At 34.0% G+C, this 18,755-nt stretch overlaps 1 protein-coding gene across 1 annotated transcript in view; it reads right to left on the bottom strand.

The window, feature by feature from the left end:
* LOC129218568 (dolichyl-diphosphooligosaccharide--protein glycosyltransferase subunit STT3B-like) overlaps positions 1-15,545 on the bottom strand; it is a 76,671-nt gene extending 61,126 nt beyond the window's left edge. Inside the window, exon 1 of the mRNA XM_054852878.1 lies at positions 15,354-15,545. Coding sequence (XP_054708853.1) covers positions 15,354-15,535 — 182 coding nt within the window. The 5' untranslated portion in view covers positions 15,536-15,545. The remainder of the gene's footprint in view (positions 1-15,353) is intronic.
* Positions 15,546-18,755: the final 3,210 nt, after the last annotated feature.

The raw sequence follows: 18,755 nt of genomic DNA, 5'->3' as shown, positions 1-18,755 counted from the left end.
TTGATCCTAAATTTATTTTAATACTGGTTAAGTAGTGGAAAATTATGTTTTGTATAACGAAAATTAACCGCTTTATTTGCTTCTGGTTCTATCATAAAAGCAATTTTTGTTACAAGATTTATTTCGATATATCTTTATTTAAACTTTTGTTTCGCGTTTTTTACTGCCGCTATTTGTAGTTATAGTGAACTTTGGTAGTTGCTTGTTTTCATTTTTTCTGCAATCATTAGACATTATTTTTATTCAAAAATGTATTACCGAGGAGATTCATAGAAATGCCTCATAAATCCATGTCATATCGATCTCTGAAAATCCCACGTTACATTAGAATGGTATTTTTTTTCATTCCATAATAGGATGAGAGAAAATATATAAAAAATGGCGATATAAGGGAATGTATTTCCTTTATTTGTAAGACTCAATTTAAAAGCTCATGAATGATCTTCGCAACGAAATAGCTTTTGTGCGTCCGATACTTTTGAGCGCATGTGAGAACGGATGGGATGGAATCATAGGCGGCTCGTGGGGGCAACTGCCCCTCCTTTTCAAAAACAAAGGGGCACTGCCCCTCCGTTTTTCTAACTTCAAAGTTATAGATCGACTGGAAAATGCTGGTGCTGATCGATTCACGTGTTTAAAGAAAGAAGAATTGACTTAATAAGGGTACTTTAAATGTTTGTCACGTTTTTTGATGAAGATTAAATTGGAGCTTTGAATCGAAAGAAGGAAGTCTACTGTTGATATTTGTCTCGAGATTTCAAGTTGTGTCCCTAGGTTTTTTTTTTTTTTTTTTGAGACGATCATTTAACCAACAACAAAAATACCATAGCCCAATTTTATAAAATTTAAAATAAAATAATAAATAAATAAATAAGGGCGCTGCCCACATCCCCCCTCCCGTGACTTCTCTGACCCCCCCCCCCCCAAATTTTTTATGGACCAATCGCCCATGGATAAAATCGCCCCCCCCCCCCCCCAAAACAGGCCTCTGGATCCGCCACTGCTTTTCACACCTACATACAATTTTTCTTTTTTTTTTTTTTAAAAAGATAGCATAAAATTATGCTGATTTATACCCCAGTTTAACGGGTTAATTCTGGGTCAGTATATTTTCTGATATTTTAAATGTTTTTCTTATTTATTTCTAAGTGAATAATACAAGTATTAACTTCAACTTATCCTTTTCTATGCCAAATTCTCTCTTAAAAGAAAATTTTAGTGCTCCAAGTGCAACATTAGATATTTTATCATCTTCAATTGCTGCTTAAGTATCATGCCCTTTTGGCTAGCAAATCAATTTCAGCTTTGAAGATAATTTATGTCAGCATGCAATTAAGAATGCAAAGAATAATAAAGAAGCAAAATAAGCAACAAATTAATGCAAATCATTTTAATATCAAATAAGGAAACAAGTTCGATAGTTATAACAAATCAAACTCGCTTATCTATCTTGTAACTGCAAGAGAAATCGAATTCACAAATGTAGCCAATGAGATAAACCCTGCTTGCAAAAAAATAAAAGTACCTCAACAAGCTGATATAGATGGCATTTAAGCACAAAATGAGCTTATTTTGGAATTGTTTATGACAACGACAAAAAAGAGGGAAGAATTTGCAATAACACAATTGCAAAAACAATAATGTTTTAAAAATGTTAAAAAGATGAACGCTATAACCGAATTCATTCTGTACATGAAAATCAGATATACTTTGTTGTGTATGATGATAAGCAACATATTCTACAATGGGAAAGTAACTTAAATTTCAGACAAAAAAAAAGCAGAAATGAATTTTCTGGAACAAGATGTCGAAAATTTTAGTTTGTTCAAGCGAGACATTTCTAGAAGTAATTTGAAATAAGTATTTTTTTCAGTCTAGTTAGTTGAAATTGAAAAGAAAATCCTTGCAATTGATAGAAACATGAATGGTGAAGATAGCATACAACTATTAAAGAAAATTCTTCATCGAATTGTGAGCTTAGAACAAAGAGCAATAGCCAATTGTAGTCGACTAATAAGAGTAACATCAAATCATTTCAATTATAATGTGTTATTTCTTAAACATAAAACTTTTTGTCATAAAAAGTCTCTTAGTGGGCTAAGAAATGATAATTGAGAGTAGTTAGTTACTTTTGACATGGATTACTTTGAAAAAAGAGGGTGACCCATATTTGCGTCATGTGTGACCCATAATTGCCCCGATCCGAGGTAATTCCTGGTCACTCATTTAATTTAAATAAAATAAATAATAATGTAATTTTAGGTAAAGGGATTATTTGAATAATTTTTAAATTGTGCAAGCTTACTGCATGCCAAATCAAATCATTTTATCTTTTATAGTTAAGAAAATATTAAGATGTTATGGTATTTTGACCCATAATTGCCCCGTCTGACCTTACCATCAAAAATATTCTAAAACAGTGTTTCTAGAACTTCAAGTACCTAAAACTGCTTCTTCTTTCACTATAGAGCTGGGTCTACAATCAAGCAAGACTATAATTGCACTTTTAAGACTTCAATTTTGGAAGATTCAGGAAGATTCATTCAGATTTTCAGATTCAGGAACACGTCCTGAATCTCCACCACAATCAATGTCGCTGAAGGTCTTAAACTTCACTTTGGGACTTCAATTTTTAATCATTTCTATGAATTTTTTATGCATTTAGCCAATTTTTTAGCCAACTTCTGCAAACAAATCCTTAACATGTTGATCTATATAACTTCAGTTTAAAAAAAAATGTTCAAATCATCGACATTGGTATTAACATTGATTTCTGCCTTTAGAGTAGAAATTGAAGGTCCAAGAGTTATATCTTCTGTATTTTCATCAATATCAGAAGATGAGTCCACAGTCAAGTTGTTTTTATCGAAGGTTTTTGAACTGCTCAGAAAACACATTTCATCTTGTAATTTTGGCTTTTTTTTTTTTTGGTTGGTTGGGGGCTTAGCCCCCAGTTGCAAATGTCCAACTCCACCCATAAACACTTTTGGAAGCCACTGTAGCTCTCCAAGAAATTAAAAAGTAAAGCTGTAACAATGTACAATTCAAAAAAAATTACAACACCCCCCCCCCCCTATAAAAATTGCCATTGAAAATCTGACACAATGATTGAAAATTTGACACATCAACGATTCTTCTGCATGAGATGTCGTATGTTTCTGATTATTTGACAACATGGAGCTATACTACTAAGAGGAAAGAGAACTTGGTGGCACCAGGGTTGCTACTCAATTCTTGGGGGGAAAATGCCTGTGTTTTCCTGTTTGAATTTGCAGAAACTAAAGGAGCGAACACTGACATTGAAAAAGAACATTAATATTCTAACAGTTTTATCGCTGGGCAAGGGGGGCAGGGAGAATTATGAAAACATAATAAGAAATAAATAATTCATCATAACTGAAATAACAGCACGGTGATTAAATTTATTTAATTAACCCGTAACAAAGAAGGTGAAAAACCAGGACGTTACAGGGGACGTGAGGTCTCAGAGACCACTCTGTTTTTTTTTTTAAATCAGTATTTAAGCTACATTCTTGTAATTTCCCTTAGATGTTCTTTGAACTTTTCTTAGCACAGAAAAAATATAGTTTTTAATTTTTAATTGAAATATCCCTTTTCTGGGGATATTTTACTAAAACCATAAGATTTTTTCAAGAAAATTCATATGCTGCAGTAAATAATTTACTACTTGTAATAAAAACGAATCTATTATTTATAAATGATTTTAGTTATTCAATATATATAGAGGACATTTTAATACCAGAAAATTGATTATATCACATTACAGGAAAATTTTGACTATTAGTATATAGACTTAATTATAAGCAAGCCACTTTTCGTAAGTTTAAAGAAACTGGTCAGAGTGCAGAGAGGCTCCAGTATGGTAAGGCAAGGCGAAATTTTAAGTATTTGGTACGGATTCAGAAAAGGGAATTGGAGCAAAGGCTGGCAGATGACATTGATGGGAACCCTAAGAGGTTTTTTGCTTACGCTAATATCTGGGAAAGCTCGAAACAGTCAAATTGGGCCTTTGGTTGATGAGTATGGAAATTTAATCCAAAACGATAGGGATATTGCAAATGTTCTAAATAACTTTTTTTTCCAGTGTGTTTAACGATAACTGTATCTCAACAGTTGACACTAACAAGACACAAGCTATTATACAGCTTGAGGATTTTGTATTTTCCAGGGAGGGGGGTCTTATTTCATTTGAAAAAGATTAAAGCAACTAAAGCTCCGGGACCAGATAATATTTATCCAAAAATTTTAGTTGAATGTGCAGATGAATTAGTGGATGTGATTTTGATTATTTTCAATGCTTCTTATAACTCGGGGACGGTGCCAGAGGACTGGAAGCTGGCTAACATAACGCCACTCTTCAAGGAAGGGGTCTAAAGGTATTGCTGGGAATTATAGACCTGTAAGTTTGACTTCGGTGATTTGTAAGATTTTCGAAACTTTGATCAAAATTAAGATCATGAAGTTCTTAGAGACTAATAGTCTGTTGACTAGTTTGCAGTATGGTTTCAGGAAAGGTAAATCCTGTACTACTAATTTATTGCATTTCTACGACAAGGTTACCTCAGCTTTAGATAACAAAAAATGTGTGGATGTTGTTTATATTGATTTTCAAAAAGCTTTTGACAAGGTACCGCATGTTGCTCTTCTCAGCAAGTTAGCTGACATAGGAATAGGAGGAAAAACTTTACTTTGGGTTAGAAATTGGCTCACTGGTAGGAAGCAAAGAGTAGTTGTGAGAGGAAATCATTCTAATTGGAGTGATGTTTTAAGTGGGGTTCCTCAGGGATCAGTTTTAGGGCCTCTTTTGTTTATTATATTTATGAATGACATCAATGAAAATATTTCTGGAAGCATGAATTGTTTTGCTGATGATGTAAAAGTTATGGGGATTGTCGAAAATGAAGAACAAGTAAATCAGCTTCAAGAGGATTTAAATCATATTACGAAGTGGGCAGATAAATGGGGTATGGCAGTTAATGTAGGGAAATGTCAAGTGCTACACTTAGGTCATGGAAATAAGTGTATGAGATATAATTTACAGGGTTCAGTCATAAATCAGGCAGAAAATGTTATGGATCTAGGTATCTTAATAAATCAGGACTTCAAGTTTAGTCAACAGTGCAGTATTGCTAGTAACAAAGCCAACAGAATGCTTGGGTTTATCAATAGATCTATTTCAAACAAATCTAAGAAAGTTCTTCTGCCTTTATATAGGAGTTTAGTAAGACCTCATTTGGAGTACGCTGTTCAGTTTTGGTCGCCTTATCTGAAGAAAGATATTTTTGTATTGGAAAGGGTTCAAAGAAGGGTAACTAAATTAGTAAGGGGACTCTCAGATTTAGATTATGATACCAGACTTAATAGGCTTAACATGTATAGCCTGGAGCAAAGGAGAGTCAGAGGGGACATGATTCAGTTATTTAAATTTATCAAAATGAAAGATGTAAATGGATTAAATTTTTGTGGGGAAAGCAGGACAAGGGGTCATTGTTTTAAGCTATTTAAATCTCAGGCTAACTTGGAAATCAGGAAAAACTACTACTTTAGCAGGGTCGTGGGCACTTGGAATAGCTTACCGGAAGAGACGGTAATGAGCAAGGGGGTGGATAGCTTTAAGAGGGCCATTGATCTTCATTGGGGTCTAATTAATTGACTAGGACCAGCCTAGCTGGGCCCAGAGCCTGTTGCTGGTCGTCACATTTGTATTTGTATTTGTATTTGTTATATATATTGCCGTATTTCTGAGAATAATACAACCCTCATTATCCCTAGAACATTCATCCCGCAACGTTTGCGAACACTTTACACAACTCTTGACATCATACAGAATATAATTGCATCTCTTCCGCATAACGCGGATAAGATAAATAAATCCATCTCTGCGGTGCTAAGGTAAAGAGTCATGTCTACTACTGCCGAAAATTGTAATACTGAAAGGGAGGTCTCACAGACCGCTCCTAAAGAATGCACTGAAATTTAAACTAGACGCACTCCCCAAAAGATACTGATAAGCAAGGGGATGTGTTCAAGGACACAAAACAAAAAGCTATTGGGAAAACCTTTCAATTGGACTAAAAACAGAATAGGGGTGGTAGGATTAACTTTTAAGCAGACCGTGAGACTGCACTTCCCCTGTTACGGGTTAAAAAAAAAAACTTCTCTTTACCACACATTACTTGGCCCTTAAAAGATATAAATGCAAAAGTTAAACAGAATAATAAATGTTGATCACTAATTTCATGCTCAAAATTAAATTATCATATAATTCAAGATGCACGTCAAATAAACAATAAATAGTTTTTACTTTTATGACATATTTAATTTTCACTTAAACTAAAAACAAATAAAGTAAAATTCCCATTTTTTTATTTTGTGTTACTTTAACTTCTATTATTATTATTTTAATATTTTATATATTTAGCCCACTTTTACAACTTCAACTGAAAAAAAAAGGAACTTAAAGAAATCTTCAAAATTTCCTGCATTTGACATTTTTTTTTTTTTTTTAATTTTTGCATTTCCCATATTTTCCTGTTTTTCCCCAGGTTTCCTTGTGGCGTGCTGAGCTTTTTACTGTGCACTTTTTGGATCCTTCACTTGTAAGTCCAGGTAGCAAAAGAAGCAACCTTTTCCCATTGAACAGTATATTTTATAATGCAAAATGTTTTCCATTACTCGTACGAAAAGCAGACCACACGCTTCATTGCTGAAGGGTGAGAAGTTCTCTCTCCACTTCCTATTATAGCTCACTGTTCGGTGAGGAATATTAGCTAGGAAGGAGAGTACAGTAGAAAACTGATCAGCTGCGGAATATTTTAGACTATTGCTATCCCATAGTTTTCTGATAGTTTATTAAACTTAATAATAAATAGTAACGCAATTCAAACTTAGAAGTAGAGACGTACCGAGTAGCACTTTCGCCGAGTAGCCGAGTACCGAGTACTCGGCCTTTTACTACTCGGCCTTTTACTACTCGGCCGAGTTACCAAGTACCAATTATGTTTTATGAAGAACCACCGACACACATGTGATGAATTTTGAACTTATTGGAATAGTAGTATAGACCTCCTTGTCCATATAATAGTTTTAAAACTAAATTCCTGCTGAAATTCAATTTACGCATTATATAAACAATTTTGTTTGTGTCAAAAATTTTACAAAAAAATTATTTTTAAAATTAAAAATAAATAAATAAAAGGTATGATTAATCAAGTTGGAACTAAAATAAATTTATACCAATCAATTATAGTTTTAGTCTGCAAAACATAAATAATTTTAATACAACAAATGTGCAGGAACACTGCAGACATGTGTTTCTGCTCCCCCTCCCCCCCCCCCCCCCCCCCCCCCCGTTACAAGGAACGTCTTTTTCAGTGCATAACATGTGAGCTAAAGAATGTTAAGACATTCGACAAAAAAATCTGACTTTTGTCGGATGCCTTTAAATCCACGAGCTCCCATGTTGTGCATTGAAAAAGGAATTCCTTGCAATGCCAAAACACATGTCTGCAGTGTTCCTGCACTGTGCTTTTAATGTTGTTTTATTTCCTTTTATTTTTTAAGCAAAGGTATTTTCATAATTTTTCATAATTAATTTTGTTTGTAACAAAAATCCATTTTTAACATAAAAATTCCATATTTTCTATACTTTTTTTTTTTGCATAATTTTACATAAATAATTTTTATCAACTTTGGGGACATTAAAATAAAGATTTATTCCATTGAAGCATTACAAACTTCATTATTCTCAAAATTTAAAATTTGACTTATAAATTTTAATTGTAAATGTTTGCAGAATATAGTGTTAGCTCTTTTTCTATAAATTTTAGTATCTGCCTTGGACAATATTCAATTTTTTGCAACTACTCGGTATTGGCCGAGTACCGAGTACTCGGCAAATTGGCCGAGTAGGCCGAGTACCGAGTAGTTACCGAGTACTCGGTACGTCTCTACTTAGAAGAAACAATAAAGAAGCACTTTAAATATTTGGTAGGTTTGGCATATATTTGTTAGGGAGGAAAAAAAGAATAAAAATTGTCACGGCAAAAATGGATGTGCTTTATTTCCGGCCATCGAATGCAGCCGTCTTCATTTTTAGCAATTTTATCTTGAATCTGATAATTATAAAACTATGCACTGTTTGACATTGAAAATGCAACACCAAGAAGGCTTGGTCAGAAATTTACGGCAATTTCAGGGTAGATGCACGCAGGGTTCGCCGATATATATCATGATTTATATCGGATATTTCTTTTGAAAATATGATATTTTCGATATTTATTTTTCCAACTACGGTATTTTCAATACAGTCAACGCTCGTTATAAAGACCTCTGTGGTCCACACGAAATTGGTCAATGTAATGAGAGGTCATTATAATGTATTGCATGTTATTTAGTTTTTTTTTTTAATGTAGGAAGAGTTTTTCAAAGTTATGCTTTGTCTCGAAAGATAATCAAAAAACTAACAAAATAATAAAATAACTATATTAAAAAAATATTTTACGTGTTTCTTTCTCGTTTTAAATTTTATGCTGAAATACTATTCATAAATTACATCCATAACTTAAAGGTAATACGTTTAATGACAAAATACATTGAAAATCAGTTATTTAAACAATTGGATATTACGGGGTTTTTTTTTTTTTTGAGATTTGTTCCAAGATTTGCTTATAATCAGAACAAAATAAGGCACACCCAGGAGAACTTAAGGCTATATATTTTCTCCTATTACATAGATATTATACAAGCTTTCCACTTCCCGGACTTTTTATAAAAAATCTAATTCGTAACGTCTGCTCTTTGTGTACGATTTTCATCATTTATTTTTTCTTTCACCCTACCTGTAATTATATTTATCTGAAATATTTTGAATTAAAAAATATAAAATGTTTAAATATTAGTTTTCGAATAGTTAGACCTCAGGATAACGAAAAAAAAAGAAAAGAAACTTAATTTTGGGCGTTATATTCAGTTCGGATTGGACGCTGCAACTGAAGGGTGTCAGTAATAGGAGGTCGGTCTAAAGAGCATTGACTGGATAAAAAGTATATGAATCATAGTAATATTGTTCATTTATTATTAAAATTAACCCAAAAGTAATGTACCATATTTTTATGATGTATTAATACATCATTAATATAACAAAGTAATTAATATTCCTTTTTGTATTTTATATTAATAAAATTATTAGTAATGTAACAATTTTAATTAATATTAAAAGTGCCTAAAAAATATTAAACATCGGTCAGAAAAAAAGAAAATGTCTTATGATTGAGCACCAACTAATGTATATTTTTTATTTCTGAATCACTTTTTCTGTGTAAAAGCAGCTAACAGAAGAAAAATAAGTAAAACAACTAATGCCAAATCAACTCCACTAAAATCGATAAAAATGTTAAATGAAATATTAGGTATAAATAATGAAAGAAGCTTTAATTTTAAGTCGACATGTTGTAATGACAGTACAAGAAAATAAAGAGCAATTTGCTACATTTAAGATTACTACATTCAAGACTTTAGTTTGAGCTGATTGAAAACATCGGATACATATCAAAATATCCGATATATGGATGCTTTACTTGACAAATCGATTAACTCCATAAAACAAAAAGTCGAGAAAAGTGATGAAGAAGATAAGTGTTATCCATAGGAGTGAATAGTCACTTGTGTTACATTTTCGGTCATCGCAGGATCAGAAATGTACTGAACCAAAACTTTAATATAAATTCACGTTCTAAGCATTGATTTAAGCACTATTAAAGCAGAAATAAGGATTTTTTTCAAAAGTGGAGTTAATCGATTTGGAAACTGAGGCATCCATGTATCAAAATATCGAATATTTTCAAACCCTGGACGCACGTCACTGAGTTATGCAAATGATGTGAAATGCACAGCTCTCCAACGCATATGAAGTAAGATAAAAGAAGAAACTTGTAGAATGGGCAATATTCGTGCCAATTTTTCTGCCAGACGATTCATTAAAGAAATGTCGTTTTTGTCTAGAAGGATACGTTAAACGGAGGGGAATGACAGGCCTCCATTAACAGGGGCACTTCCAGCAGACAGATGATTTTACAAGGGGTATGGTGATTGGGCCGAGAAGGGCAGGTTGGTCCTTACCTCAATTCACAGACTGATACCAGCATGGATGCATCCATGGTGCATCTCCTATGGCAAAGATGGTTAGAGCAAGGAAATATGGGAAGTTTGAGGGGGCATCCATGTATAAAAATATTGGATATTTTCGAACCGAGGGCTAGCCAGAGTGACGTCAGCATGCATAGATCGACACATCCGCCAACAATCGATGGCAGTCAAGCAAGCCACATGAACCTCCATTCTGACGCATGAGCAAGACACTCTGGATGTTCCCATATCGACCAGAACAATTTCCCGTAGATTGGTTGCAAGCAGCCTGCACTCGCGGCGTCCATTAAGAAGATTGCCGCTGACCTCCAAGCAAAATCGTCAACGCTTGGAATGGTGCTGTGCTAAATCGACTTGGATGACTAAATGGCATAATGTCATATTCTCAGATGAATCCTGTTCCTATTTCTCCAGTGATTATCACTGGAGACGACATGGAAACAGGTCTAATATAACAGAAACTGTGGAGCGCCCACCTCTAGACAACGCAGCATCATGGTTTGAGGCGCTATTGCACATAACCTCTAGTTGATATTCAAGGCACTATGATGGCAGAACAGTATATGCAGAATGTGCTGCGGCCGGTGGCAATCCCTTACCTTCAAGGAGTGCCCAATGCATTTTTCAGCACAATAACGCCCAACCACACAGTGCTCGTATCTCCTAACATGCTCTACTAGGTCCTCAGATGCTTCTGTGGCCACTGTACCCTCTTTATCCATCACCAATGAAACACGTGTGGGATGCGATTGGAAGCTGTTTGTGCGCAGAAATTTTGGAGCCCATCACAAATGACTTTTACGCCTCCACCTCCCTCCATATTGCTTACCCCTACGTCTCTACATATACTTCCCCCCTCATTTTGAAAATCTCAGGCCCGGGCCAACAGGTGTTATCCTCCCCCTACATGCCCCTGTTAATACGTAACACAAATATCAAAAAGAAAAACTCATAATATTGTAGATTAAAATTACACATAAAATAGTTCAAGCTGATTCATACTTAATTGAAGTTCTTTATATCTAACACATTTTATGTTTTATGTATATTTCTAACGTTTTTCAAATTTTGCTCGAATATTACTTAAAATTATTTTAATCATCAAAGAAATGTTAGGATGAAAAACATAATTGAATTTTAATTGTCTGCTTTGTTTTAAGTCTCAATTGGATTGTGCACAAAAGTATATTGTTCTTTTGTACATTTTTGAAAAATCCAGCAATTTTCCAGTTGTGACCATATTTGCCGGTTTTGTCAAATTTTTTCCGCTGTCTTGCCAACAGTTTGTCGACAAATACCACTGTGCGAGCAAAATTATAAACTCTAAAATTCAGCATTAAAAAATAAAAAAAACTATTAAAAGCCTATAAGTTTAAAACATTCACATATGATCAATAAAGATGTTTTTCACCGAATTCTTTTCGGTAATAAATATTTCACAAATTAAAAAAAAGAAAAGAATGTACGCATTATTTGTAAGAGGGGGAATTTGAGATTTTTATATTTGTATGCGAAAACATTTCATTTTAGCGAACATTACTTTTATGAAGGGTTTGTTTTCCCGATTCCCAATTTTTGTTAAGTATTGCTTTTACAAATTAAAATCAATAAAATGTTATTAAAACTCTTATAGCCTTTCTTTTAAATGAGCCCTAGATTTCAATTTGTATTCTAACATTTCTATTTAAATATTTTATTTTTTATTTTGTTTTATTGTTGTTGCTCAGACGAACTTTATTGCTGCAGAAAAGCTCAGATTTTTTTTCGATAGAATGCCTTTTGTACTTAGTACAGAAAGTTGAAAAAGGTTTTTCTTGTTGTACATAATAGTTTTAATTTGAGGTATGTAGAATAATTAAGTTGTATCAGTTATAACGACTCTTAATTTTAGATTAGAGGGCGGTTATATGTTCTGGTTGCTAGTTTTCATTTGTATGTTCTATCGAGTCGAAATATCAGCTGTTATAAAATTTGTACCTTAAGACTTGGTTTCGATATAAGACGGTACACATTCCTCGATTCACATTATTTCAAAGTTTCGTTAACAGTTTCTATATAACACAAAACATGGTTTTGATATAACACAAAACATATTAATATGATTTATGATACATAAATGATTCATTAAATTTAAAAAATAAATAAAAAACTAAAACTAAAAAGGTCTTGTATAACACGATTTTGAAACGGCACGGAACGAATTAACCGTGTTATACGAGGGATACACCTGGAGGGTCATTTCAAGCTCGTCAGCTTGCGAGATCGAGATTCTCGCTCACGTGATTGGTTGTGATGTAGAAATGCCACAAACTAGTAGTCTAATCTACTCGAACCTAGCCGACGTGATTGGTTGTGATTTAGAAATGCCACAAACTAGTAGTCTAATCTACTCGAACCTAGCCGACGTGATTGGTTGTGATGTAGAAATGCCACAAACTAGAAGTCTAATCTACTCGAACCTAACCGCAAGCTAGGTCCACAACCAATCACGTGAGCGAGAATCTCGATCTCGCAAGCTGACGAGTTTGGAATGACCGCCCTGTACGTACATTTCCGATTGCATTGATAATTTACTTTTTGATCATTGCATGTATAATACATTTAAAATGTCTATTATCAAAACCTGTGTATATTTGTCTACGTGTGTGTGTGTGATATGACCCTATGTCTCCTGATTCTGAAGGTCTACAAGGTTAATACCAGTACCATTGGATTCAGCACATCCCGGGCAAGCCACTATGCTCTGTTACACCCCCTCTAAATAATAACTTCACCAGCCGCAGTGGCATTGCGCCAATGTGGGTGCTGTTGGCTGTTGCCCCGAAGCAGAGTACTTTATGATGTTCTGCAACGTAAAAGCAATAAACCACAATTGTTCTGCAAGATAAATTCATACCTTATAAATTTGCCTTCAGAACATTATAAAATTTAACCATTAATGAAAAACATAATTATACAGAGAAACATGACTACAGTTGGACCCCGGTTTAAAGATTTCATCGGGACCGAAACTTTTATGCGTTATTTGGGATTATTCATAATATCGGGGTGTGAAAAAAAAATTTAAAAATTACACTTAGCTTATCTAAAAGCGCTAATAAGCAACTGCGCAAAAATATCCATAATTAGAAAGTGTAGACTTTCAACTCTTAATGGGAGTTTCATTATCGCTTTCTGCATCAGAATCGCTATTCTTTGATTTCCCCTTCGCCCGTCAAAAATGGCTGATTCCGAGACTTTTTCTGCTTCGGACAATATGAGTTTAGTCAACTGGAAAACAATCCAACATTTCCTAACTTAAATTAAAAAAGTAGTTTTTTTGGGGCTGTTAAAATAATTCGTTAATTCGTTGTTTAATATTCGATAAATATGGGTTTTTGTCTTTATTTTAGTTGGAGGAAAAGAAAAGTTCGCTAAATCGCGAAATTCGTTAAAAAGAGATTTGTTAAATCGGGGTCCGATTGTATTTTTAAAAATCGCGACTCCAAAATTAAAATCTGTTTCATTCTGGAGTATGAAAGGAGCATTTTATTTATTTCTTCAGTACTCAGTCTTATAATTGGTCCGAAGATATTTATAGAAAATTTGCTGAATTTCTGCAGAAAATTTGTCCAGGTTCCCCCTAATTTGAATAGAATTGTTCTGCAGTTCTGGCATCTGTTCTGCGACGTAAGTCTCAAATTCAGTAGTATTCTGCCTTGGGGGGCTGTTGTTTAGAATAGTGAGGGGGGAGGGGGAAGCCCCGAGTTACGAATGATTGTTCTTTGAGGATGACATTTAGTACGAATCTAAAAAGATACTCAAATGAATGCAGAATGAAAACTTTTAGAAATACAGAACCTTTTTGCAATACTTGACAGCATAAACTTTTAATTCATCAGAAAATATAATTTAAATTTCTACTGAAGTTGATTTGACAGCTCACGTGCTTCAATTACAAATTAATAAATAGACAATGCCATTTATTCATTCTTGTCATAAAATTACTTGCTAGATGTTACTAGTGTTATGTGTAACAAACTTGATGTTTCAAAACATTGATGATATTTGGTCAATGTTTTGATACCATGTATGTTTTTAATATACAACGATATTTTGAAACATCCACTAATTGGGGTCATGCAAACATCAAATACTTATATTTAATATTAACGAAAAATGTGCATAATTCAGTTGGAAAGAAAATGCTAGAATAATACTCCCCAACGACTGTTCGTCAAAACATTCAGTTATTAAATTCTGTTACTTTAGAAAATGGGATGAATCGGTGCACTCTAACTATGGGCAGGCCAACGGCAACAATCATTAGCCATCAAACCAAAGGAAATACTTTAAATGCAAGAAAATGTCAAACACGACAACTTTAAATGAGCATTGAGACAAATCCAAAAGCTATTTCGTAAAATAAAATTCAGAGTGTTCTTTGTGTTTTCCAATTGGAGAAGTGTGATGCCTTAAATCATCCTATGGCTGTAAGTAAGAACCATAAGGTAGAGGGTACAATAAGGCCCGTCATTCTGATGTTTTCCAAGGGGGAATGTTGGTGGGTGTATACCCAATGCCAATTATACCAAAAAATAACCAAAACCACATTTAAGTAAGTACCTTAATTTCTCAAAGCTGCGGAAAAGGGGGGGGGAGAGTTCAATTTCCCCTTCGTGACCCCCCCCCCTCTAACTTGGGGAACAATCTTGTTGGACTTGGACTTGGGTTGTTGGTTGGACTCCAATTTGTTGGACTTGGGGGAAAATCTTGAATACTGATAGCATCAGATAAGTTTTAAAAACTACATAAAAAAATGGGGAGGACAACTTCAATAATTAATGGAGAATTATTCTCCAAGTCAAAATGTTGTGTAAATAATAATTACAATGTAAATAAATGAATATCGGAAATAATACATACATAAGAATTAAATCTTTTCTCCATTTATCTTTTTTACTAATTAATGCAACAGCGTAAAATCAACCAAAAATTCAACATTGAAAGCAAATTTGGTTACTGATATTACTTCAGTTCAGAAGGAATATTACAAAACAAATCATGTAGAGAACAGAAAAGACACAAGAATTAAGAAAACAACGGTTTCGGAACAACACATTACTGTCAAAAAAATTGATTTTTACACAATATACATTTATTTTCCCCCAGAAATAACAAAAATTAAACAAACCGAAACTACTAACCATGGGTCGAACTCATGTATGATACTTTCAAAACGGATCACTGCAAAGAGTCTTGAGCTAAAAGCTAGCACCCACGCTAAAGCTAAAATTGTAAATTTTAATAAACTGGCCCCTCCTAAAGAATGCCAGACAGAAATTTGAGAAGAAACTCTCGTGTTTGCTTTCGCACTGGGTGCCGCCATCTTTCATATGCCGGGCCACGTCTAGAGTCACAACTTGAAGTTACAGTTAATCTACCGCTGGTTTAAAAAAAACTGCTATTACCTGCAATTTTTAATTCAAAAATTTATCCCAAAGGCCGTTTCCCCAAGTCCTTGTATGTCGAGCGTCATTTAATTTTGTGAAATGGCAGTCACCAAACACAGCTATACAACAGGAAATCAGCTAATTCCTATTTTCCACAGAACAAGCCCTAATACTGGAGGGGTGATTTGCCGCTGCTCTTCGTGTGATGGTTGTTTAATTTTACGTGAGCCTGAAATCGGATTGAATTGAATTTTAGATAACGTTATGGATTTCTGGTAATGAATAAATTGGGAATTCTTTCGAAAATTTCTGTTTACATTCTGCTTAAATTGTATATTTTCATGCAGGTCCGGATCTATAAATGTTGAGCACCCCAGTTCAAAATCAAACGGGCCCCTAATAACTAATTTGTGGGGATTGTTGTATGTTTTTTGCTGCTTCATAAAAAAGTAGTAGGTCAAAAGAAGTGAGGGGGTTAAGGAGCGTAGTCCCTGAGGATGATTTTTTTTTTTTTTTTTTTGTAAAATTGGGCTAGATTATTGTCTTTTAATATTACTGGCATAATAACTTCTAAAATGTGGAAAATGACATCAAAAGACGGGACGGATGGCTACAGCACTTTCCCCTTCTCCATTTAAAAGTTCTATTCTTAAGAAATATGATGAGAAAAGTTCATTTATTTGGAATTTTTAGTTTTTACTCCCGTGAAGTGAATCATTCCATTCTATAAAAAAATCCTTTTTTAATCAATTTTTAATTTTTAACACTGAAAATTGATGGGGCAAGACCCCCTAATAAGCAAAATATGCTGTGCCGTATTGCATAAGGTCAGAGGCGGATCCAGACTATGAATTTGAGAGGGGAACTGTTATTGTAACCCCTCCCCATAAACATTTATGTTTATGGGGAGGGGGGGATATGAAATTACTTATCAAAAAAGTTACTATGAAAATTGAGTTTTACAACTTATCTTCTGCATCTTAACGCTTCTTATAAACATTTTTTTTTTCCTTCACATATTCTGCAAGTATAGTTCTCAGAAAAAAAATTAAAAACTGTGTTGTTCATTTTTGTATTTTTATTGTTGTAATTATAGATTTGAATCCTAAAATTTTCGACAACTGATAACGGGGGGTCCGGCGGTTCTCCCCCGAAATTTTTTTGAAATTATAGCCCTAAGAACGTAGTTTTAGACGGTCTATGATGATGTTACGGGGAGGAAAGGTTCGAGGGGTTTTCTGGGGAAATTTATAGAAATTAAAGTTTTAAAAACGCGATTATAGGCGATATTTCTTGACGGTAAGGTAAAAGACGAGACTTTTGGGTGCTGCCCCGGACCGAATTTTTTGTAGAATAGATCTAAATCGATCAGCCCTCCGCCCAATCTTTCGAAGTTGAAGTTCCTAAAACGCAGGTACAGACTTTGATGTTAACGAGCGGTGGGGTTCTGGGGCTCTTCGCAAAAAAATTTTTCGAAATTGAAATCCTAGGAAACGAAGTTTTTAAACGATATTCAGTGACGAAGGATTTAAATGCTCTCCCCCTTAAATTTTTCGAAATTCTAATTTTTTCAGTATTAGATTTCCTACTAGAGCATTCGGGCCCTTGTTCGGAAATTTTTAGTAATGGACTTCTTAAAAACGTGACTGTAGACTGTATTTAGTAACGTTAGAGTTTCGGTAATTTTTCAAATTTCAAGCTCCAAAAAAGCAATATTCTCGATAGCAAACGATTCTTGATGTTTTTAGAATGCGAGGTGTTTGGTAGTTCTCCCCAGGAATATTTTCGAAATTCAAGCCCTGAAAACGAGATTTGAGACATTCTTCAAAGGTTTCGGTGGGGAAAAGGTAGCTTCCAAAGCGTAGCATTATGAAGACTTTCTTATTTTTAGACCTACTAGGGTAAAGAAAAAAATTGGAGGGGATGTAATTAACTGATAAATAAACCACCACGATTGAAAAATTTTATTTCAAGGTTCTTTTCAAAAGAAATTTAGATTTTTTTCGCGACATTCTTTTTTTTCAATTTATTACTTCGTTTTTCCAAGGTTCGTTCTATTATTCTCTTTAATTATAAGAAATGTTTTTAAGAAACATTCTAATCAGCATTTTGGGGTGAAGGGCACAGGGCACGGGTCCTGTGCTCCCCTCCCCGCACCCCCTCTGGTTGCGCCACTGAATTGCAGAAGCTTTAAATTTTATAACCAACTCTACACCAAATGACTACAAAAGACAGCGTAAACAGTTTTGTGTTCAAAAAGACTTATTTTGAAAGATTACTGAAAAACAGATGCAAAAAGCAATTGTAAAAATTTGGAAGACTGAAAATGGCCCTATAGTGGATAAATTGAACTACTACTGAGAAGCTGTATCGTGCCATTTCGATGAGCCTTTTAGTACGATGAAAAATATTTACTCAGTCCCCGTAATCGAATTTTTATGTGAACTTCTCATAGTCCTATAACTTAGCATAACTTATAACCTATGACGGAAGCATTTAATTTTTATATTTTACTCTTACAATCTTTACATTCCTGTATGCCGGATCTTCAATTTTTCAGAACCGGAGCAAAAAATAAATCCTGTCATCCTTACCCCACCCCCTTCCTTGAAATTTTATATCGAGGTTCAACGAAAACACAACAGAAATAGTGTAAATTTGCTTCCTCTTAGAAGTTGCTATCCGGCCGGGCAACTGGGGGGGGGGGAGGGCAAAGTGTATCGACTATGTACAAAAGGTAAGTCAAGGGTATTGGCTTGCAGCTGCCTAGATCCGGCAGTGTGATTCTTATATTCACACAAGTAGGCACGAATTCATTTATTAAGCAATTCCTGTTTTTCTATATCAAAGCATGTATCCACTATTCAAAATAAAGTGTGTCAACAATTAGATGTTCTTGTTTCAGTTTATTGTCAACTCCAAAACCCAATGTCTTTTTTTATTTAAAAAAATGTGCATTCAAATAAAATCTAATTTTTTTGTTGCATTATAATAGGGGACTAATTCGTACAGCTATCACTTATTAAAAGTTTCTCCTAAGATAAATTCCTTCCAATCTATGTTAAGAAATATAAAAAAATTAATCTTTAAAGTGCCAACTACTGGTGGTTTTACCTTACCCTATTTTCAGAACAGGTTTTGGTTTACTTGGGATTT

This window comes from Uloborus diversus, chromosome 3 (genome assembly GCF_026930045.1).
Source record: "Uloborus diversus isolate 005 chromosome 3, Udiv.v.3.1, whole genome shotgun sequence".
Taxonomy (NCBI): domain Eukaryota; kingdom Metazoa; phylum Arthropoda; class Arachnida; order Araneae; family Uloboridae; genus Uloborus; species Uloborus diversus.
Note: the sequence above shows the minus strand (reverse complement) of the source record. Positions and strands in the feature narration are given on the sequence as shown.